The 24,255-nt window shown below is 40.6% G+C and overlaps 2 protein-coding genes across 4 annotated transcripts; one reads left to right on the top strand and one right to left on the bottom strand.

Annotated features, from left to right (window-relative positions):
- Positions 1 to 50: 50 nt before the first annotated feature.
- tpcn1 (two pore segment channel 1) lies at positions 51 to 13,718 on the bottom strand. The gene is given in 33 exon segments (XM_030737019.1): positions 51 to 485; positions 488 to 511; positions 514 to 552; positions 555 to 614; positions 692 to 727; positions 730 to 751; positions 840 to 874; positions 877 to 978; positions 1,160 to 1,211; positions 1,213 to 1,257; positions 1,522 to 1,592; positions 1,665 to 1,721; positions 2,904 to 3,019; positions 3,127 to 3,226; positions 3,229 to 3,287; positions 3,387 to 3,494; positions 3,793 to 3,865; positions 3,979 to 4,032; positions 5,275 to 5,328; positions 5,419 to 5,465; positions 5,564 to 5,625; positions 5,721 to 5,769; positions 5,864 to 5,988; positions 6,094 to 6,210; positions 6,327 to 6,423; positions 6,605 to 6,663; positions 6,800 to 6,834; positions 6,959 to 7,047; positions 7,472 to 7,602; positions 7,786 to 7,899; positions 8,541 to 8,717; positions 9,860 to 9,993; positions 13,060 to 13,718. Coding segments are annotated over 33 exon segments (2,466 nt in total). The 5' UTR covers positions 13,151 to 13,718; the 3' UTR covers positions 51 to 453.
- On the top strand, positions 12,860 to 18,451 carry drc10 (dynein regulatory complex subunit 10). Of its 3 annotated transcripts, XM_030737017.1 has the most exons (6): positions 13,817 to 13,974; positions 16,189 to 16,240; positions 16,335 to 16,982; positions 17,075 to 17,311; positions 17,409 to 17,480; positions 18,063 to 18,451. In XM_030737017.1, the coding sequence occupies exons 3-6, from the start codon at positions 16,356 to 16,358 to the stop codon at positions 18,342 to 18,344; spliced, it is 1,218 nt and encodes a 405-aa protein (XP_030592877.1). In that variant the 5' UTR covers positions 13,817 to 13,974; positions 16,189 to 16,240; positions 16,335 to 16,355; the 3' UTR covers positions 18,345 to 18,451. The 3 variants fall into 3 exon arrangements, with proteins under 3 accessions (XP_030592876.1, XP_030592877.1, XP_030592878.1); XM_030737016.1 differs by lacking the exons at positions 13,817 to 13,974; positions 16,189 to 16,240 and adding an exon at positions 12,860 to 12,885; XM_030737018.1 differs by lacking the exon at positions 16,189 to 16,240 and having other exon boundaries at positions 13,818 to 13,974.
- Positions 18,452 to 24,255: the final 5,804 nt, after the last annotated feature.

The raw sequence follows: 24,255 nt of genomic DNA on the forward strand, positions 1-24,255 counted from the left end.
AGTCAATAGTAAATTTTACCATCACACACCAACATCAATGAACTTCACAGTTTGACAAGTTTTTACAGTTTATTCAAATTCCTTATTAACTCAAATACATTACAGAATAAGAAGTTTATAAAAGTAAAATATTTTAGGTCTGCTGAGATATTAGTTAAGGAAAATGTCTAATTTGTTCAGTTGAGCTAAAAGTAGTGGTTTAGCATTTTGGTCTTTGGAAACTTAGAAGTGTTAATACTGATCAGATGAGCTGTTAACCTAAGGCATCAGGTTTAGGTACATGATTTACAATAGGGCACAAAAGGCCAACAGCAGTATATGCACACAACATACTGTGGAAGTCCAGGCTTGGTGGTTGCTGCTTTCTTTGCCTTAACCACCCCACCCCCCACCACCCCTACAAAAAAAATAAAATATGGAATGATAATGCGTGTATCCCTAGCAAACTGTGCATTAGTTAATGCTGTGAGGTCCAGTCTGTGAGTGAGCTGAGGCTCTGGAAAGGGCGAAAGTCAGGTATGGGACTGTCCGGATCCCGCTCCAGGCTTTGGTTGGTTGAGGCAGGTTTTCCCTTGAATATTCTGCATACACCTTGAGAAACACAGAATACAAACCTGTAATAATAGTTGCAACTCCCGTCATCGTATTCAGGATGATTTCTTCAGTTTCTTACCTGTATCTCCCCTCATACATTTCATGCTAAGGTCGCTCTTCGTCCTAGACCTCGACCTAAGTACACTAGAGATGAGTGCTGTGCACAACAACACAGGAGTAAAAATGAATTAGTGGGACTACTTAAAGAGCAGAGGAAGGAGATGTAGTAGCTTGTGTGTTCTTACCCCACCCCTGTCCATAGCTTGTAAGACTCCCTGCATGAGCTGAGGGAAGACGATCCTGGGCACATCTGTTTGTATAGCTCAAGAGCAGTTAAAACGCCATCACGACTCACCTCTACTTCAAACACGATCCCATTCTCATCTACAGCATGTAAAACACACATTAAATTTAGCTTCTGACAGCTCTTTAAAAAAAAAAATCCTTTGAAATATCTCAGCTCAAAATATAGTAAATGTGAATTAAAAAGGACAGCTTTTGTGATTTGAACATCTAGTCTATAAATTCAGTCACACTGCATACAAGTTCACACACTCAAACCAACCCTCTGGATTTTCCAGCGGCTCCCGATTCTTGCGACTGTAGTTCATGCGGAAACACAAACGCATCTAAAAATGAACGCCACGATGATGTCATCACCACCTGCAGAGTGCACAGACAAAATTGCATATATGGTTACATTCCCACACACTGATTCTTCAGCAAGTTGTGCAGAGAATGAATGCACGCACAACACTAAAGCAAGATTACACAGCCTTCTTAGGGAAGGTGTTTGTTTTAGAACAGTGGCAGGGGAAAAAAAAAAAAAAAAAAAAAAAAAAAAAAGGCTTGCATTTGTCTGAGATCTGCAAAATCTCAACTGCCATGATGTTGATTTAAGCTTTGTTTCTCTACTCAAATCCCTACTCACATTGTAACTATATAAAAAGTCATGAAGTACAGACGGCTCCAGTGGCTCGTCATAGACGTTACTCCTTCTGTGGAAGAGCAAAGAGCAGTCAGATGAATGCGATGAATGCTTAGGCTGCTAATTTAAACCACACATAAACTTGATCTTACCATGGTGATGTACCAGTTGTTGACCACAGTCAATTCAAACAGAGTCACTGGAGATAAATGAAATATTGCTTTTAAAATTCTAGAAAACTGATGCCGCTTAGAATAATAAAGCACATACACAATACACTCCCTAAAATCTCAAAGCAAAAATGAACTGAAGTGATCCCTTATAAACTGCTCAAAAAATAATAAAGGAACACTTTTAATCAGAGTATAGCATCAATTCAGTTAATTTCTGGGATACTGATCTGGTCAGTTCAGCAGAGGGGGTTGTTAATCAGATTCATCTGCTTTGGTGTTAATGAAATTAACAACCGGTGCACTAGGGGCAACGAGTCAACCCCCAAAATAGGAATGGTTTTAACAGGTGGGGGCCACAGATTTTTCTCTCCTCATCTTTTCTGACTTTTTTGTTTTTACTAGTTTTGCATTTGGCTAGGGTCATTGTCGCTACTGGTAGCATGAGGCGAACCTGGACCTTACAAAGGTTGCACAGATAGTCCAACTCCTCCAGGATGGCACAGCAATAGGTGCCCTTGTCAGAAGGTTTGCTGTGTCTCCAGCACAGTCTCAAGAGCAGGAGAGATTCCAGGAAACAGGCAGTTATTCTAGGAGAGCTGGACAGGGCCTTGGAAGATCCTTAACCCATCAGCAGGACTGGTATTGCTCCTATGTGCAATCTGCTACAGGATGAGCACTGCCAGAGCACTACAAAATGACCTCCAGCAGGCCACTGGTGTAAATGTCTCTGACCAAACAATCAGAAACAGACTTCATGAGGGTGGTCTGAGTGCCCGACGTCCTCTAGTGGCCCTGTCCTCACTGCCTGGCACCAGGGAGCCTGATTGGTATTTGCCACAGAATACCTGAATTGGAAGGTCCACTGGCACCCTGTGCTTTTCAAAGGTGCGCGCAGGTTCACCCTGAGCACATGTGACAGACATGAAAGGGTCTGGAGAAGCCATGGAGAACATTATGCTGCCTGTAACATTGTTCAGCAGGACTGGTTTGGTGGTGGGTCCAGTGATGGTCTGGGGAGGGGGATGGAGGGATGCACAGACTTCTATAGGTAGGCAACGGTACCCAGACTGCCATTGGGTATCCTTGGACCCACTGCATATGAACTAACGCCTTCTTGTTTTTTCATGGTAGCTGTAGATAACACATAAAATTTAAACCAGAATTTTGACAGAATTCTTTAAAAAAAAAAATGAATAAAGGGATTGTACCAAAGCTACTGAGAATATTGTTGAAGTTATTGAGATAATAGTAGCCCTCTTCCAGCACTGTTTTGTTGCCTTGTGTGGTGTTGATCAGTCTGTAGGAGTCGGCCACTGTGCTCGTGCTGAGGGGGAGACAAAAACAAAACAAAAAAATTATGAATGGCTACTGGGGAAAAGGAAAAAAAACAAAAAACACTTTCCATTTGTGTCTCATGATGCCATGACTCACTTGCAGCAGTTGGGATAAACCACATCTGCAAAGAACTCCATTCCCACAATGGCAAAGGAATAGTAGAAGATGATTAATGTCAATCCCAGACTCGCCATCCTGGGAAGAGCTCGAACATGGTGTCTAAAACATTACGATACCTCTGCTTTATCTTAAATAATCTGCAAAAAACAAGCAAAAGGTTGAACATAAGACAATTAATGTATTAAAAATACAGCCACATATGCTGTCACATTATACAATTAGACTGGAAATCCCACCGGAGCAGTTGAAGCGGTCTGAGAACTACGATAAAGTAGAACGGCGCCTTGTTGAAGGCGAGAGCAATCAGGCCTAAGAAGGCAAACACTGTCACAGAGAAGTCAAACCTGGACAGAAGAGCACAGTGAGGATTACCACCAAAAACCACAGAAACACGGTTTCATAAGGTAAAAGACATTTTGTTATTTTTTAAACAATATAAAGTACAAGTACTGAAAAACTGAATTTAATTACTGAATCCAAACATTCTGACTCAAATGGAGTCCATTGATGTAGACATTTTTGTGCTCATTCGAGTGCACCATATAAAATTGTTTGAATCCGAGGTTTTGGATTCAGCATGGATTTTTGTTTTCAATTCATTTAAATAAAAAAAAAAAAAAAAAAAAAAACAGTGTTACTCACAGATTCCACCCAGAGCTGAAATAGGCCACTGGCCCCAAACCCGATATTTTCAATAACACTTCTACACCATAAACTGAAAGTGGAAGGACAGACATGGAGTTATAGTAAACAGATGCAATCCTTGTCATCTTTAATACTATCTGGATTTTCTATGTTGGAGTGGAAGTTGCCATGCAGCCTACTCACTGGTCAGAAAAACAATGTAACTCCAGGGAACAAATCTGGACCAGGAAAATCCACCTACAGGAGGAGAGGAAGGTGAAATACCCGGAGTTTTAAAACACATTCCTTCAGTTGTGTGCATTTAAAGTACAGTGCAAAAGTGCTGTGCATTTTCCTAGCAAAACAAAATTTTTGCAGGGAAACATGCAAATGTACATGGACGTATATAAGGCAAACACAATTCAAACAAGCTTGAAATATTTGCTATAAGCACATTTATCTTCAACACATCCTGAATTCTCTTCTTGCATTTCTTTAAGTAGTCTTCAGGAACAGTTCTCCAGGCTTCTTGAAGGACATTCAAAGCTCTTCTTCGGATGTTGGCTGCCTTTTGTTCTGTTATTTGTCAAGATGATCCCACACTGCTTCAGTAGTGTTGAGGTCTGGGCTCTGGGGAGGCCAATCCATGATTGACAGTGTTCCACTGAGTGTTTTTCTATCCAGGTATGTTTGGAATCATTGTCATGCTGAAAAATGAAGCTGTTGACAATCAGCCTTAAATCATGGTAGAGCCTCCAATGTGTTTTACAGATGGCTGTAGACACTCACTGTTGTAGCTCTCTCCTGACCTCCGCCATACATACAGTACTGATGAAGATTTGAACCAAAAATTTCAAATATGAATCATCACTCCACAAAACTTGTTGCCACTGATTAACAGTCCAGTCCTTGTGTAATTTGGTATACCTTAGCCTCCTCAATTCTCTTAAGAATGGATTATTGACAGATTTTCTCTTATTTCTTAAGGACATGAATTTGAGATACTGTTCATATGCTGTATTTTTTTTAGGTCTGCCACTTCTTTTGCCCTCCACTTTTCCAGTTTCTTCACATTTTTTAAGGACGCACTGCACACCAAGTCGAAATGTGCCAAGATATTGGCTAATAGCTCTTTCAGAATCGCCTTGCTGGTGCAAAAATATTATTTAATGCCTGTCAAACTGTCTCATCTTTGGCATTTTCCATAGATTCAACTAAAGAAATGGGAACAAATTATGTGTTTCTGTGACAGGCTGCTAGTATCAAAGTGCCTAAAGGTATATGCTTCTGAAAATGGTCAGGTACAAGGACTGGACTAAAAATGAATGAAAAAGCAGCCAATGTCCAAAGAACAACTTTGAAAGACCTTTAGAAAATCTGGAGAACTATTGCTCAAACCCACTTTAAAAATTACAAGAAAGTCTGGAAGCAAAATATGAAGAAATGAGGGGTGGCTCAAGACTTTTGCACAGTAGTGCACATCATGGTGAAAGATCTTACTATTCAGTTGGTACGTCTCCACAAGGATCCACACACCATTGATGGCCACCACATCTACAGGCACACAAAAAAAAAAAACACTGATGAGAGACTTTGCTCAGTATCTCTGATGGCTGCTGGGAGAAAGTCAATGATTGCACTTACACATGGTATATTGGAAGGCCTTTGACTTCACGAGCAGATTGATGCCTAATAAAGTAGAGAGGGAAACATCGACAATAAGGAATCAAAACCAAGTTTATTCTGTTTGACAACGGAAGAAGAGAAAAGAGAAAGAGAGAACTTTCCTTTGAAAATGAGGAAGGCTGTATGTGGAAGATCATCAAACCAGTGTTCTCCACTGCGGCGCGCCTAAACGACACAGATTGCCAGCAAATGTATATTGCAATCAACCACAGGAGCACAAAAATAGAGCAGCTACACAGCAGAAATGTCAGGCTAATTACCCTCCATTTAAGGCCAGTGACCTCATAGAACTTATAAAAGTCCTGCAGGCTGCAACAGAACACACCCCCCATTAAATTAGTGGCAAATTAAATAAATGTAAAAGGCTTTTCAAAAGTTTGAAAAGTGGAAGTGAGACAGCTACCTGAGCATAGGAGCCCCTGATGTATTAAGAGCTTTATAGGTGAGGAAGCGGTCTCTTGCAGACATCCTTGGTCTGTAAAAACGCATTAGACCATCAAACTGTTTCAGTGACACACCCATCGGTCTCTGTAAGCAACAGCAACACAGAGAAATCTAAGAAAGGCAGCAGAAACACCTCACAGCATTAAAGAAAGAAAAAAAGATTAGGACCAACAAATATAACAGGCATACCTGACGGCTAACTAACAGCTGAAAGGCGTGGTCAATAGCAGACCGTTTGTGAAGCAGAAGAGATTTAAACTTCATTTTCTCAACATCGTTGAATGTATCAAACACCACTGCCAGAAGCTGCAGAAGGGGGCAGAGAAAATGATGATGAGCAACTGGGCAAACTGGAAACCATTTTTAATAGGACTCAAAGACATCTTATCAGCGGTTAAAAAAAAAGAAGAAGCTTTTTGTACCAGGTTCATGATGAAGTAGAGCTCTATGGAGAGGTATACAATGAAGAAAACACAGGACCAGCGGTTCTTGGAGTAGGCCGGCATCACATCAGGGAAACTACACGAGTGAAAGAGAGCTGTGTGAGATAACCGAGTCATAAGATGCAAAAATAAAAATGCGGAAGCGACTTAAGCGTGAGTGCCAAAAGGATTTAGGAGAAGCTCTGAAAGTGATGAGTACCGTTTACACATGTGTAAAGATAACCAAGTGACAGTAGTACATGTATTGCTGTGCTTACTTTGCTGTAGTCAGCAGCACAAACAGGCTGACAAGGCTGTTCTCCAGAGTGCTGAAGTACTGTGGTGAGAGGATGGGGTTCAAGAAAGGAAATATGACTGGACACAAAATTGGCACAAAGAGAAGAACCACACAAGTCCCTAAAATTGCATAACGCAAACAAACTCTTGTCAGGGAGACAAAAGACTCAACATACCGGGTCAGAGGTGTTTGTGGAAAAGAGGCAGAAGCCTGGAGGAGACAAAGGGATGATCAAACACAAACATTAACAAAAACCAAATCTCCTCAGAAGACATTCCCTCTGTTTTGATTATATAAGTTTCAGGAAAAGAGGACAGAAAATAATCCTTCTTACCAAGAATAGCAAATATAACCATGAAGAAAAGCAGCAGCAGAAGGATGTCAATAAAAGGTGGGAGTGATTGGAAGATCTGACGCAAGTTTCTGATCGGAAGAGAGAAACCTTGTCAGTGGCAACTGCATTTCAGAATACAAACAGGGGTGTATTTGTTCATGTGACATTATCAAGAGCAATAAGTGAAATGTTTTAAACTCACTCTTGTTGGTGGAAACAACAGAAAACAACAACCACAAAAAAACTTCTCAGTAAAATTTTAAAGCATGTTAGATGGAGGTGAAATTTAACTGACTGTTACGTTTTGTCTGGATTTGGAAGCCTACAGAGATGAGTCACTGTTTTCTTTCTTATGACAAGGATTATGCTTGGAGCTTGGGTGGGGATGATTAGTTTCTCTGTTCCCTCTAGTATTTTGCAAGTAAAATTTGTGCTCAATGATGTCATTTCTACTTTGTGACACTGACTTTGGCTTGACTGAATCCATATGTGTGAGTGTAGGTCATTATCTACCTGCGCACAGCCCCACAGTATCTACAGTCCACCAGGAATATTGGTCTGAGCGCTCTGGTCACTCGCATGTGAGAGGTTTGTCGGATCAGAACCACTATGGCCTCCACAAACTGTACCAGTAACACACACGTCTGTGCAAAGAGAGAAAACAACATGAGCGATGTACAGTGATGAAAGCTGAACAGTAATTGCCTTTCCTCAGTCTGACACACAGTGCTACAGCAAATATTCAACATGAGTGGCTGACTCTGACCACCCTGTAGAATTATTACATTATTATTCAATTAGTAAAGTATCCAGCATGTATCAGTTACCTTGACCATGGTCCTCTTGTGCCGTATGAAGGTGTGGAAGCCTAACCAGCGGAGTTTCATGCATAGCTCAAATGCCACCATAACCAAAGCCAGCAGCTCCAGTGTGGCATGCACCTGAATGATATCAAATACACACAAATTATAACGGAAACCAGGTGTTATACACTTATTGTCCACTTTGTTAGGTACACCTATTCAACTGGTTATTAACGCAAATCTATAAATCAGCCAATCCCATTGTTCAGACTAGTGGTCGTGGTGTAATTGTGTGTGGGATATTTTCTTGGCATACTTTCGGTCCCTTAGTACCAACTGAATATCGTTTAAATGCCACAGCCTACCTGAGTATTGTTGCTGATGCCTGCTTCCAGCAGGATAACGCATCTATCATGTCACAAAGCTCAGATCATCTCAAACTGGTTTCTCAAACATGACAATGAGTTCACTGTACTCAACAGTCACCTGATCTCAATCTGATTGAGCACCTTTGGAATGTGGTGGAACGGGAGAGTCACATCATGGATGTGTAGCCTGACAAATCTGCAGCACCTGTCTGACGCCATCATGTCAGTATGGACCAAAATCTCTGAGGAATGTTTCCAGCACCTTGCTGAATCTATGCTACAAAGAATTAAGGCACTTCTGTAGGCAAAAAGGGGATCCAACCCGGTACTATCAAGATGTAAATAATAAAGTGGTCGGTGACTGTAAGGTAAGGTTGTGTTTTTAGTTCATATGAGTACACATCCACTCACATACACATCCAGGCGCAGTGACGGTACAGCAGGAGCCTCACACAGTGAGAGCATTAGCAGGAGCAGGCCTGTCAACAGCTCCATCATGTAGAATAGGTGGTTGTGGGCAAACAGGTATGCTGCCAGTGCCTTTGGGTTTCGAGGGTGAGTGAAGAACTTATCATTGTTCTCTCCTTCCTGTATATAAAATTAAGAAGTTACATATAAAAGATGCATATCTGTGGAAACGAGCTGGCAGAAGTGAATGATGTATGGGTATGAACATTTCTCATTTTTTTATGATATTAATCGCTGGAACAGAGTGGGGTTTTTTTGTTTTGTTTTAAACACAGACTTGTCTCTGGAAAGTCTAATTTTCTACTTCCAAAGTAGAAAATTAGAAAATGACAGAAAATTATTGGTTTTCCTGTACTGGCCGTAACTTAATATTCCAACCAACAACATAAAAAGAGCCTTTAAAAAGCATAAAAAAACAACAAGATAAGTATATATACCTAGTGAATGGACAAATTACATTTTATTTTAAGTTGCAGCCTTTCACGTAACAATTTAATACAGCCCAAGCAATGGTAATTTTAGGGAGTAAAACATTCAGATACAGACACACAGATATACTGATACCAGCTTTGTTGAGTGATTTATCAGTAGCAGAGTTTGTTATTTGACATCAATTTTGCATTGGCTACATATTCAAACATGGTGTGAGAAAGAAAGACTTTACAAAAGTAATTTATTTGTAATGAAGATTTCTTCTTTCCCTAAATAACAAAAAAGCACACCCGGTTTGACAAAATTGGTATTTTACACATCTGTATCATGTCGGTCCAAAAGTCTTAAAATTAGACTCATCGATAATATTCATATTCTGTGAAATGTGCTGCAGACAGTGAAGAGAGTATTGGGTTATCTTTTTTCTGTATAAACAACAAATCTGTGATAGGCCAACATCAGCCAATAAAATCAGTTAGCACAATTTGACAGAGATTGTGGCTTTTTAAATGCAATGACAAAACCCTATGAGGTTATGTTTTTGTATTAATGACAAGACCAAAAAGGAAAAAAAAAAAAAAAAAATCACATTATTGGCAAAAAGTGGCTTTAACGCACATCTCTGTTTTGCTTTTTTATTTTGCACAATGGTGTATATTTATAAATGTATAACTTCCTGCAGCTAATCAGGGTGTAAATATAGCTCACAGAAAGAGTACAAGGTTTAATCATCTACAAGTAATCCAGTGTAGAGGGTGTAATAAAATGAAAATGACCACGTGAATGCGTGCATACACTAAGAAATGCAGCAATATTCTGGTTGTAAATACCTGCAGGTAGATGGCTGCCTCTTGGTAGTTCATCTCCCAGCTTTGTCGCAGGGATACATTTTGGGATCTGTAGCTTTGTGGCCCAGGCGTTGAGATCACAGCATTGTTGACTATGTCATAATTGCCTCCTCCATCTGGAAGACAACACTTAAGTGTGAGTGTGTTCATGAAGCCCTTATTTATAAGAGTCACATATACTTCTACACACCCACAAACAGACTAACAATGCAAAAAGGGGTATCCGCCTACCAATGCAGTCCAGTTCTAACTGTAAGGCAAAGGAGGAAGTCACTACTGGGCTCTCAATATGCGAGCGATCTTCATGGAAACCAGCTGCCTGTCTATGTAAGCTCTCCATGGGTCAGTCTAGATTCATCAGCTGTGTGAAGGTATTAAGGTCCCTGAATTCCACAGAGCAAGTGCACATGTGTGTCACATTCACAGTATGCTGGTCTTGCTCCAGCACCCATACACATCTGGAGATACAGATGGCCAGACATTCCACACAGACCGGATGCAAACAACAGAAATAAAGTCACAAGTGGATCCGGATGAAGTCCTCACAAATCCGGAAATATCTTGGATATCAAAAGGACATGGGAGACTGAGCCCCTTTTGAAATAATCACAGATGCTCATGAGGTTCAGCACTTGTGGTTCTTTGTGAATCGGTTGCTTGTTTTGGAACAACTATCACATTCATAAGAGATATTTGTCACTGGTAAGAGTGATATTACGCTTTTTTGGCACACTGAAAATTACACTCCTGACTTAGTGGCAGTGTGAACTTTGGTCCCAGTGCTACCAGTTAGTAGAAAAGTATGTTTTCAGTCATATCACACTGGCTATTAAACCTCTGTCTTACTACAAACAGGATATAGACACAAGACAGAAAGAAAACAGGAGGAACTTATTTTGCAATACCAGACAACAGAGAGTGGCTAACTTCAGCAGACATGAAAGCACTATATTAGGACCTAAAACAAAATAAGGTAATCTTAAAAATTAACGCAAATTAAAAACATGAAATCCAGACGAAGTCAGTATTCTCTAATGACAAACTCAAGCTTGGTCCCAGGTTCTTCCTCAAAAAAAGCGGTCCCTCCATGCGTCTTTCTACAGCTGCATACTTTACTCCTTTGAGGTGCTCTTCCTACACACTGTACATCACATAATTCCTCTTCATGTACGACTCCTTGGAATCAAACGTGCTGCAGGTCATAGATGCTTTCTGTCCACCATGACAGCAGCAGACTGAGCTGAAACGGAAAGCTCAAGTTCCAGTCCAGTGGCAGCCTATCCGTTACTCTGACAGAAGTACACCCATCGTCTGCTGTGTGCCATTCTGACCCCTCATTTGTTTGAGAACAATAACATGTTTGAAGCTCCCAGTCAATAACACAGTGACGTCAGGCTCACATAAACAGATCCAGCAGTCATGTCTGTTTCTCCCAGAAAATAAAGTGTAGTTTTGTGATGAACCAAAGGGTCTTGACCAACAGCAATAAAAACTAAATTCCTCACTTTCATCCAAGCATGTGATTTGCCACTCAAGTGATGCAAGCCAGCCTTATTTCTCGGAGTCCAGGTTCATGCTCCCTCTCTTTCCAGAAGGCTTCGGCAGCAATCAGGCAAGAAGAGCAGAAGTTGTCCCACTTGCACACCACTCCCAGATATGACAGAAAAAACCCTCCTCTCCTCTTCCTGCTCATGGCAGAGCTAGAGAAAGTGATCCAGCGAGTTCATACGCACACACAGGATGCAGACATTCACACACACATGCTGCCCATGAGCACCAGGGAGGGGCTGAGGGGCACACGGTTCTAAGCTGAGCCAGCAGTTTTTCAGGTGGGTCATTTTGTAGCTTATATGTGAGGAAAACAAAGGCAGCAGGATTACTATGTCAAGCAGATGCACGGATACTCATACATACTCCACCCACACGTGATCCCAGAGCCCGGTGGACAATCTGTTTTCTCCATTCAAGCAGCAGAGCCTGGATGTGCAATATGTATGCAGCTGACTGAACATTAAACAGCTTCAGACTGCACCAGTACATTATGGTAAGTAAAAAACCTTTAACTCCATCTATATACAGCTATAATAAAATAATCAGTTTATACAAATGCTCCTCTAAGAATACTGTAGTGTACTGCACCCTTCATAAAAAAAAAAATTTAAAAAAAACTATCAGCAGCCACTACTCTGCAGACAGTTTATTGTTGTGCACCTTTAGAGAGGCATTATTTAACTGATTTAGTTTAAATACCTGGGGTCAACCATCCAAAGCAATGGGCAGTGCACGAAAGAGGTGAAGAAGAGCGCACAGGCAGAGTGGAGAAGAGTGTCAGGTGATTTGTGACAGAAGGATAGCAGAAAGAGTGAAAGGGAAAGTTTACAAGATGGTAGTGAGACCTGCTATGATGTATGGCTCAGAGACGGTAGCACTCACAAAAAGACAGGAGGCTGAGATGGAGGTGGCAGAGCTGAAGATGCTCAGAGTGATCAGAATGGACAGGATTAGAAATGAGTATATTAAGAGGGACAGCTCGGGCAGACTGTTTTGGAGACAAAGTTAGAGAGGGAAGGCTGAGATAGTTTGGACATGTGCAGAGGAGATATGGTGGATACATTGGACAAAGTATGCTGAATATGGAGCTGCCAGGCAGGAGGAAAGGAGGATGTCCCCATAGAAGATTAATGGCTTTAGTAAAGGAGGACATGCAGAGGACTGGTGTGACAGAGGAGGATGCTAAGGATAGGGTGAGATTGAGGGAGAAGATCTGCAGTGGCAACCCCTGAAGGGAGGAGCCAGAAGTAGTAGAAGAAGAAGAAGAAGAAGAAGAAAGAAACCTTTAGAGAAGAAATGATTTATCTGATGTAACTTAATGTACTCTTGGAACCTTTAGTTTGCTGTAATGTTGAACCTAATAGTTTGTCCAGCCTATTTAAAATACTGGGCGTAAACAAAAGTGTACAATATAATGCAGCACCACGGCCTCCAAAATGACCCTTCCTGAAGGTAAGGTGTGTTTTCTCACTAGGATCTGTGTGTATTACTTGTATATTTATAAACACAGCAAAACAGTAGCTACACTAAACCACTTCCCACGGTCACGGTCCTTTCCTTGGTATATATATGTACACTGTTTCCAAAGCTTGACTGCATAAGTATGTGAGCATGTCACTGTTTAAACTTACTCTCGTCTCCTCTTTCACCCTCTTCGCTGAGCAGACCACTGTTTGCTTCGTCCCAGGTTAAGATGAGAGGCACATCGTCGTCAGTCTCCATGCTAGCTAGCAAATAAACAGACTACAACCTGCTGTGAAATCCACCCTTCCGTCAGACTTAATGTAAGCTACCTAACAGCTAAGTAAGTGTTAAGTTTGCTCTGCAAACAGCAGCAAAACTGCACATCTTGTTGGGGGCTGATGAGAGGGTTAGACTTTAGCTAACAAACCGAGCAGTTTCTACCCTTTGCTGAGTTCAGATATCAAGGGCAGAATACTCACAACGGGAACTAACACCTTTTAAACCATGCGAGACAGACATGGAGCTGGGGAGCTTGCCGAATATGGTTTTTGTCCTGTCACAGATGACATCCGTCGCCGATTTAACTGTCTCTGTCACTCAGCTAACAAGCCGTCCGTCTCGCTCCATCGCGGCAGCATTATATCCGCACAGCTCCACAACTAGTCCGATCGCATATAGAACCGATAACCATTTACAGCAAATTTACATCTAGATTAACCTCTTTGAAAGCAACATAATATACAAGAACGGTACTTCAAAGGCTCTAGAGATAGCTACAACTTAAAGGCATCGCTGGATAAACAAACTTTTACGACACTGGAAGCAGTTCACGGCAAGCTAAGTGCGTGACCAGTTGCTAAATTTTCAAAATAAAAGTTGGTCATTTTAAAACAACGCTGGATGTTAATTTAAAGCTAATACATGTATTAATTTGTTTTAAGTATGATAAAAAAAAATATTCATAAATATAGATTTTGTCAACATAAGCTGTCTGCAAAATGAGCAAACTGAAACGGTCACGGGCAATATTGGTTTCCTAGCAACAGGCAAAACCCTACACACAAGCCGACGCACATCGACAGGTATGTAGCTTAGCTCGTTTTGTATGTTATACAAGTAAAGTAAAAGCTGCTTATGTGCAACAAACAAACAGAAGACAAAAACATTTTTTTCATGAATGTTAATTTATAAAATTACGATGCGGTGTAGTTTACAACGTTTTCTTTTAACGTTAATTATGTGCTGTGAAAAAATATTCGCCCCGTTCTTGATTTTTTATTTATTTTTTTTTTGCATATTTGTCACACGTTTCAGATAATCAAATTTCAAACAAATTTTAATATTAGACAAAGATAATATTAAATGTAGTTTTAAGTGATGGTTTCATTTATTAAGGAAAAAAAAAAAAGCTATCCAAACCTTACTGGCCCTGTTTGAAAAAGTAATTGCCCCCTAAACTTAATCAGCCGGTTTCCTAGTCATGGAATAAGCATGGTCCTAGACTAAAAGGAAAAAGTCCATGAAGACCACAACAGGAAAAAGTATTTAGTCCAGGATTAGACATAATCCCTGTACGGGAAACAGGGCCAATAACTGGTTGTGCCACGTTTGCAGCAAGAACTAAAATTAATTATTTGTGATAAATGAGTCTTTCACATCGCTGCGGAGGAATTTTGATCCGCTCCTATTTGCAAAATCGTTTTAATTCAGACACATTGGAAGGTTTTCCAGCAAGAACGGCCTGGTTAAGGTCATGCCATCTCAGTCAGATTTAAGTCCGGACTTTGACTAGGCCACTCCAAACCCTTTATTTGGTTTTGTTGAGCCATTCAGAGCTGGACTTGTTGGTGAGTTTTGGATCATTGTTCTGCTGCAAAAACCAAGGGACCTTGAGCTTCAGGGCATGAACTGAAGATAAGATAAGATAAGATAAGATAACATAAGATAAGATAAGATAAGATAAGAAAGTTTTTCTGTCACATACACAATTATACACAGTACAATGCACAGTGAAATGTATTTTGTGCCTGCAACCGATACTGAGTACTAAAAAAGTATAAACAAGATGAATAAAAATAAGTAAATCACACTATACATACTATACATAGAATAATAAAATAATATAGAATATTACTGAACCCCTGACAGCATTCTGGACATTGCATATAATATAATAATTTACATTGTGCATAATAGTCCAGTTTAGGGCTCAGAGTTGAGCAGACGGATGGCTTGTGGATAAAAACTCTTCTTCAACCTTTCACTGTTAGTCCTCAGGCAGCGGTAACGCCGGCCTGATGGGAGCAAGGAGAAGAGAGAGTGTCCGGGGTGGCTGGGCTGTTTAAGGATCTTCATAGCCGTTAACCATCACTGCTTGGTGTAAATGTATTGCCGGTCAGGCAGGGTGGTTCTGATGGTCTGTTCAGCTGAACAAACCACCCTTTTTAGGGCCATGAAGTCCTGCTTAGCGCAGTTTCCCATCCAGGCGGTGATGCTCCCACGCATGATGCTCTCGATGGTGCAGGTGTAAAAGTTCCTGAGCATCTTTAGTGGGAGCTTGAAGTCTCTCAGCCACCAGAGGTGGTAGAGATGCTGTCTGGCCTTCTTCACAGTGATGTTAATGTGATGAGTTCAGGACAGGTCCTGTGAGAGGTCACTCCCAGGTATTTGAAAGTGTCCACTCTTTCCACCTCACCACCACTGACGAGAAGTGGATGGTAGACCCTGCTTCCTGCTGAATTTCACAATCAGTTCCTTTGTTTTGCTGACGATAAGCAGAAGGTAGTTCTCCCTGCACCAGTTCTCCAGGTGGGAGACCTCCCTCCTGTAGGCTGTCTTTTCATTGTGGGAGATTGGTCCCACAACAGCCTTGTTGTCAGCAAACTTTGTGATGAAGTTGGACTCTGATCTGGCCTCACAGTCGTGGGTGTAAAGCGAGTACAGCAGAGGGCTGATCACAGCCCTGGGGGATCCGGTGTTGAGGGTGAGGGAGGATGAGGTGAGGTGACCCACGCATACCACCTGTGGTCTGCTGGTCAGGAAGCTGTAAACGCACCTGCACAGGGATGGGTCCAGGCCCAGGTCCAACAGCTTAGAGACCAGCCTGGAGGGGACTATGGTGTTGAATGCTGAGCTGTAATCTACAAACAGCACTCTCACATAGTTCCCCTTACCAGTGTCTATGTGGGAAAGGGTCTTGTGGAGGAGGAAGTTATGACATCATTTCTGGAAGAAGGCCAGACATTCTACTTCAGGATTTTCTGGTAAAGCAGAATTAATGGTTCCATCAATTACAGGTCCTGAAGCAGCGACACAGCCCCAGACTACCACCCCCAAGTTTGACTGTTGGTATGATGAAAGCTAGAATGCACTTGCTTTATGAAAACTAAGCCAGTATAGACAAAAGTAGACATCTGTAACATGGGTTTTTTTTTTCCCCCAGTCAAAGCCATTGAGTGTCAACATGTCTGCAGAATGTCCAACGTTGCTGCCAAACAGCCAGAAGTCAGAAGATGTTCAGCTGTTACAGAACAAGAACCTCTCTATTGAGGCTCAACGTATTTTAAGCATACTTAAAAACTGCATCAGTAAAATTGAGACTGCAGCAGTTTTGCCCGCTCTCCTCCAGCTTAACAGTGTGTCTGGTATTGGTGACACAGACTTGAGGAAGATACTTCAAGAGCATCAGCTGTTAGTGGAAAGACTGGAGAAACTAGAAGATCTAAAGCAGGAGTCAGATGGAGAACAAGAGAGAGATGCTGAGGAAGCAGGAGAAGAGGCGAGAGCTCAGCTTGAAAATGACCTCAAGAACTCTGTCAGGGATTTGCTCCGGTATTTCCGAGCCCATCCAGATGGCATTATTGGCTTGAGGGCAGAGCTAGATATGAAAGTAGAGGAAAATGAGTACAAATTAATTAAAGGACTAAAAATGCTTCATAACCACATGGTAGAAAAGTTACTGGTAAGCCCGGATGAGGAGGTACAGCAGATCCTGAACCAGGAGTCTTTACCCTCTGCACAAAAGCTGGAGGGAAAGATTTCATGGGAGGAAGAAGAAGTAGCTAGAGCTTTGAAGCAAGTAGATGCAGAGGTAAGGCATTAAGGCACTTGGATGCACTAGAGAAGAGGAATATTCTCTTCTTCCATCTTCTCATCTCTTGTATATTTCTGTTGATATTACAGATGTCTCAGAAAGAAGACAAAATCAAACACTTGGAGAGTTTGCTGCAGGCGTGCAGCACACAAGAAGGTAATATGTCAGAAGATAACATGTCACCTTTTGAAGACCAACAGATCCAGGCACACATTAAGAAATCAAAGCGTGACCAGGATTATTTACAGCAGGAAATCAATAAACAGAAAACTCAGCTCAGAAATGTGATGCTTGAAAACAGAAAGGCTGAGAGGTTACTCCAAGAGGTAAGTTTAGTATAACATTACTGTTTCATATTTGAATGTGTGGTGATGTGTTTGGTTTTCATTAAAACTCATGTCCACTGTTATTGTTCTTTGACAGAAGAATGAAAAGGTGCAGGCGGAAGTTGACTTGTTAATCCAAAAGTTTGATGATGAAATGGAAAGAATCCAGGTACAAACTTTCCACTATAAAGTACCAGAAGTTACTGGGTAAAAATAGTCTGCAGAATCTTAACATGGGGTCTAATCCTGCCTGTAGTAGTAGAGTTTGATCAGTCCAGTCAAGATTAATATTCTGTTGAGTTAATTTTATCATACTGTAATCAGAAGGTTTTCACGGTGCTAAGCACAGGTAGCAAAACCACAGAATAAACTGGGTAAGATGTATGCTACAGTATCCTGGCTAATCCTGTTGTGCCAACATTTACTGTGTTTACAGTACAGGACCAGCACAATATTCACACATGGACTGGAATAGTTTAAATTTACATAAAACTTGTGTCTATTCCATGAGGTCAACGTGTGAAATAACATCCAACTTTTAATTTTTGAGACAGTATCATTTTCACTGATGCATTTACACTTGTGTAACATCTGGAAATAATGGTGAATGACTTGGATTCTTAGTGTCAGTGAAAGCATTACTTATATTTTGACCAATTTTTTTCCTTCCCTGTACAATCCTATCCACCATCATCTCCCTCTTCTCCACCTTTCTGGCCCTCAACATCACTGCCGATGTCACTGGTCTCAGGCCAACCTGGAGGTGGATGAAAGTGCTTTTGAAATGGAGGAAAGGGAGTGGAAGATGCTGGAGAAACCCTTTGCTGATCTGGAGATGGAGTGCAGTCAGATCCAGGAGAGGCGGCGGCTAGCTGAAGAGAAGAGAAAAGAGGAGATCAGAGAGCTGCAGTTGAAGACCAAAGCTGCCATTGTGGTCCAGGCCTTGTGGAGAGGCTACAGTGTTCGCAAGGCCTTAAAGAATAAGGGCAAAAAGAAGAAGGCCAAAAAGGGCAAAGGCAAAAAGACCAAATAAACCATGTCTGGTTTCATCATTGTTTCTACACCAGCACACATTCCTCATGAAGAGCATGAATGTTTTTGGATGTTTTATGTTTTTAAATAAAGTCTTTATGTGTCAAACAAGTATTTCCTATTTTTGTGCATTGAGTAGATTCCATTGCACTGTGTTACTTTTAAGAGCAAAATTTAATATTTGCATACTGAGTTGTTGTAGGCAACATCCTTAATGACAAGAAACAGCAGATAGTGTAACTTTTTATTTATCTAAACCAACAGAAATCATGTGGTCGGCAGTTTGGATGTCTACTCAGGTCCGCGCGTAGCTGTGTACTGAACTGGTTGATTGACATCTTTTTGCCTATGTGGGCTTAGATGCTACTTTCTGAGTGAACACATATACAGTTCTTGTTAGAATGTAGTTTCCTTTTTCAGCAAATATCCAGCACATGTACACTCAGTTTTTAACTGGAAACAGGTCAAACCAACCAAATAAGATGAAAGGGGGCTGATGCATTGGGTATGGCAGCTGCTGTTGACTTTAAAGGCCATGAGGAGGCAGTGCAGACCCCTGTGTTCTGAATGATGTACAATACATTACTATTATTTGGCATTCATACCAGAAAGCAAGGACTGAACCACTGACAGCATTCAGGGCATTGCATATTTATTTGTTAAAACAGTCATCTTAAAAGCTATAGTTTACTTACTACTAGAATCATATTAGGATTATTAATCAAGCTCTGATAATTAGAACGAAGAGTTAACGTTCTACTGATTACTCACTAAAGTCATTTAAAGTGTATTAATCTACATCGTGAGGTTATCAGAGTACTTCCCAGTATTCACTAATATGTAAATTTCACAGTGTAACTAAGTCAAGTCACAAATATCTTTATTCCAAATCATAACAAATGCCAATTTTACACTCCGCCCTGCCCTAATGTAGAGTAACTGTAAAGCAGAATAGGAATCTTAGCCACAGTGATTTATTTGCTGTTAATTGCACATAGTGTGAAAGTTAACAGAGGCTCGCTGCATTCAAATCTAAAGTTTAGTGAATTCAAAGCTAACTTTAAATGAACTATTCAATGATAATTTTGTAGTTAAAAAAGAAAAAGAAGAAGAAGCAAATTTAAGATAGTTTGTCTTAAATTGAACCATGTTCAGGATTTCTTTTTATATCAAGTGTGACATAATTTTTGGCCTTGTCCTTTGCAGAGTTTGCTGTTGTTTCTCTGTCATTCATATCCACACCTCCTTCTCTTTACACCTCATTTCACAGAGGTTGAGGGTCACCATCCCGATCGGTCTCAGTCCCAGTATTGTTTGTTGTTTTTTGCTGCTGTATGTTGAACATAGTTCTACTTTCTGCATTAGACCGCTGAACTGAGCAAAGAAGATAGTTGGAGCCTGTAGACTGTGGTGTAACTAAAGGGCACTGATGGCAGACTTTGATCCAGGATTTACCTAGTGCCTATTATTCAGACCTGAGTCTTCTCTAGCTCTGGATTCCAGACATCTGGCTGTTCTTTCAGGTCTCCAGAATCAGCTTTTGTTTTCTCTGCTGAACAACTGGCATCTGATAGACTCTGATAGAGCATCGTCAGACTGCCACAGACGTAAGGGTGAAGCCCCAAAAATAATGCCACCATCTGCTCAAATCACATCAAGTGTCATCTAAACTAAAGCCACCCCTGTTATAGGATTGATTTAACTCTTTGATAAACTAGGGAGAAACATTCGATAACCTATTATTCATCTTTGAGAGACAATCAAGATTTAGAGCAGCCAGCCATAACAGCTAAGCAATTTTCCAGCAGTTTTGAAGTCTTTTAAAAAAGACTAAAAAGCTAGCATGAGAAGTCCCACAGCCATGAAAAATAGTCCCTCAATATCATTACAAAACACACAGCAGCAGCAACAGCTGCCTGAACTGTTGACACATGGCAGGTTGGGTCCATGATGTTCTTCTCTGAGCTCACATCTGCATGCCTCGGGACAGAAAGAAGTCATTAAACCAGGCCACATTTTTCCACTCTTTACTGGTTCAGTTTTCAGAGCATCTGCCCACTGTAGATATCTGTTCTTGGCTCATGTGTTGATGTGAAGTGGTTAGTTAATTTTCTCTGTTTCAAACCACCCTGATCCTTCTCCTCTAACCACTCATCAACATCACTCATCCATCTGAAGAATTGCCGCTGACTCGATGTTTGAAGTTTTTAGCAACTTTTTAATGCAGTTTCAGTGTCTATTGTACTATTGTGATGACAGCCTAAGAAGATCAGAATATTCAAACCAGCCCCAAAACACCTGGACTTGAACACGGGACCTGGGATTGGTCATTTTCACATTGAGCTAGGAATAACACATATCTGATCAGGCTTAGATGTAAATAATCTTCTGCAGCTGAAGAGGGCAGAGCTCCCTTCATGTCCTCCTGCCATCTCCACTCTCATCTCGACAATCAACATGCTGTTTACACGAAAGCATACTACTAATTATTATCATTGATTGCTCAGATTGATTCTGGCTGGGTTTCACACGCTCAAACGCTCAAACCCCCTGTGATCACTCACAACTCTGTTGTCTTTGAACATTTTGAGTTAACAGTACATTTTCTTCCAGTTTAAGCTTAGCCTTAGTAATTAGACTGTCTAATAGCATGCATAGGTCTACAGAGTCCATGCCCACTGGTTAAGTGACAACACATACCAGGGATTTTTGAAGGCACACTCCAGCATTTCTGCTCAGACCCCATCAACAACTTTCAAAACACTTAATCTGTAAGACAGCTGTGTTATAAACTGAATGGATCAGGTGATGAACTAGTTAGCAGGTTTAGAGACGCTTAATCAACTCTGGTAGTTGTTTTTTGCTCTGCTTTAAGTGTTATATTAGGCAATCAGTTAAAAAAAACACGTATAATAGAAATAGAATAGAATAGAATAGAATAGAATGCCTTTATTGTCATTATACAGGATGTACAATGAGAAACAAGAACAAGAAAATATCTGTGTTACAATCCTGTGAAATACTTAAGCTGAAAGGCTCCTTTAAAATACAAATATGTACATTAATTAAATAATTAAGAAATAATAAAGTGTATTAAAAGGAAATAGAAGGCAGTAGAATACATAAAAAGGCATTACAATGAGGTTTAATGGAAACTTAATGTGTGTGTTGTGTGTGTATGTGCGTGTGTGTGTGTGTGTGTGTGTGCGTGCGTGCGTGCCATGCATGGTTGTGGAAGACGTTAGAAAACTTCTTGTTTTACAACGTAAAAAAAACACTGAAGTTGCAGTTGGATACCTTGCAAACTTTTAAAGGTATTAAGAGAAATATGGCTCTGTCCACAGGAGGCCTCTTACTTGTTTTCTTCGGGCATATATTATCTTAGAATTTGTCCATGTATATGATTAAAAACAACTGAAAAATGTTTTTATAGCATTGACATCACTGATGTGACCCCTGAAATGTAAGTTTCAGACATCTGATTGACAAGTGCTACCACTGGGAAATGTGTGATTATTTCACTCAGAGCACCAAAATCACACTTAAGATCACAACCTTTCACTGCCGACTCTGACAGCACTGGACAGTACATGCAAGCACGTGGTAACACACTATGCTCCTTACCATACACTTGACTGGCAGGCACAGGTGCACATGATGACACTTTGCCTGGAACATGTCAGAAATAAGATCAGTTTGTCAAACTGTTTGGGCTGCTTTGGATAGAAAGATGTAAGCCTCATTCCTGTAAGGATTTAACAGCAATTTCAACCCCACTGTTTCAGTTCAATTAATTTCATTTATATCACACAACTGTCGCCTCAAGATGCTTTATATTTTAGGGTAAAGATCCTGCAACATTAGAGAGAAAACCTCAACAATCAGACAACCTCCTGTGATCAACCCCCTGTGACAGTGGGAAGGAAAACTCCTTTTAGCAGGAAGAAAAACCTCAAGCAGAGGCAAGCCCAGGGAGGGGCAGCAATCTGCTGAGACTAGTTGAGGGGTGAGAGGAAAGATAAATTTGTCATATTTTTTCACTATAGTTTTGTTTTGTAACAAGACACTTGAAAGGGGGAGTAAGATAAGCTTAAGCGCGCGTTGTGTGTGTGTGTGTGTGTGTGAATAGACAGATGAAAGCAATCTAAATATTACATTCTGTAATATGATCAATAGTAAAGACACTAATGGGTGTCCCAGTACTTTTCTGTCTTCATTTTGAACACTATACCATTTTTTTCCATTAAACATCTTTTTTGTAGAAATCTTTGCTCGGTAACTGTACTTGTGTGAAAACACAAATGGAAGTTTCTTTGACATTTTGTTTTCGAAGGGAATGAGATTCATATACACTCACAGACACATTATTAGGTACACCTTGTTAGTACTGGATTGGACAGCCTTTTGCCTTCAGAACTGCCTCAATTCTTTGTGGCACAGATTCAACACGGTGCTGGAAACATTCTTCAGAGATTTTGGTCCATATTGACATCCATGATGTGACTCTCCATTCCACCGCATTCCAAAGATGTTCTATTGGATTGGGATCTGGTGGCTGTAAAGGACCACATGACTACACTGAACTCTTTGTCATGTTCAAGAAACCATCCATTTATCCATTTTCTTCTGCATATTTGGGGCCAGGTCGCAGGAACAGCAGCCTAAGCAGAGAAATCCAGACATCCCTCTCCCCAGCCACCTCTGCAGTTTATCAGGCAGAACACCGAGGTATTCCCACACCATCCTATAGATATAATCTCTCCAATATGTCTTGGGTCTGCCCCAACATGCCCAGAACATGTCACCCAAAGATGCAAAAGAGGCATCCTAGTCAGATACAAGGCAGGATGAATCCATGCTTTCATGTTGTTTATGCCAAAGATTTATCCTACCAGAAATGGAGATTCATCAGACCAGGTAACACTTTCCTGTATTCTACTGTCCAATTTTGGTGAGTCTGTGCAAATTGTAGCCTCAGTTTCCTGTTCTTAGCTGACAGGAGTGGCATCTGGTGTGGTCTTCTGCTGCTGTAGCCTCATCTGCTTAAAGTTCAGTGTTTTGCTCAGAGATGTTCTTCTACACACCTTAGTTGTAATGAGTGGTTATTTGAGTTACTGTAGTCTTCCTATCAGCCCAAGTAGTCTGGCCATTCTACTCTGACCCTCTTTAGCAAGTCTTCTGGACCATGTCTACAAGCCTAAATGCATTGATTTGCTGCCATGGGATTGGCTAATGAGATATTTTTGTTAACAAGCAGTTGAACAGATGTATCTAATTATTGGCTGGTGATGATTGATCTGGAGCAATAAGGCTTAATTTTGACATTGGAAACAGTGGTTTCCTCAATAATCATGATGGAAAGTTCCAAATCAGTACTACTACTACTAAATTAAGTGATGACCTCACCTTTTCATGGTCATATGATGAAAGCTATTACTCTTTTCAGAAAATTCTGACTGAGATCATACATAAAATATATTCAAAGACTTGTTATCACCTTTAAGTAAGAGCCCCTTAGGTTTCAATAGATGGTAATTTTACATTGCGTGTTCATACTGGTAGCATAGTGCCACATGATGAATAAAGAAGACGGCATTAACACACTTAATGGAAATGCTGTGTGTGCTGTTATTTTTGCATAGTAATTGCCAGGTGTGGTGAAGATGGTGATGATGACAGCGACAGTAGCAGAACCAGAGAAACACATCTGGTTCAATCTGCTGAGAAATATAGAGGAGAAAGGAAGAAAATACATGACACAAAAGCAGTGAAGGGGAAAAACAACAACACAGATAGCTGTAGGCTGAGATGCTCCTCTATTCATTTTTAATGAATGGCTGGCTTGCTGCATACACACACACAAAGTACTTTATTAATACTAATGGAAAGATCTGATTTTAATAAAAGCATGT

Source organism: Archocentrus centrarchus, chromosome 9 (assembly GCF_007364275.1).
Source record: "Archocentrus centrarchus isolate MPI-CPG fArcCen1 chromosome 9, fArcCen1, whole genome shotgun sequence".
NCBI classification, from domain to species: Eukaryota; Metazoa; Chordata; class Actinopteri; order Cichliformes; family Cichlidae; genus Archocentrus; species Archocentrus centrarchus.

Coding starts and splice junctions, on each gene's coding strand:
- drc10 (XM_030737016.1), top strand. CDS start 12,865: ATGACCCTTCCTGAAGGTAAG. Junction 16,983..17,074: donor TGAAGCAAGTAGATGCAGAG/GTAAGGCATTAA, acceptor TTGATATTACAG/ATGTCTCAGAAAGAAGACAA. Junction 17,312..17,408: donor CTGAGAGGTTACTCCAAGAG/GTAAGTTTAGTA, acceptor GTTCTTTGACAG/AAGAATGAAAAGGTGCAGGC.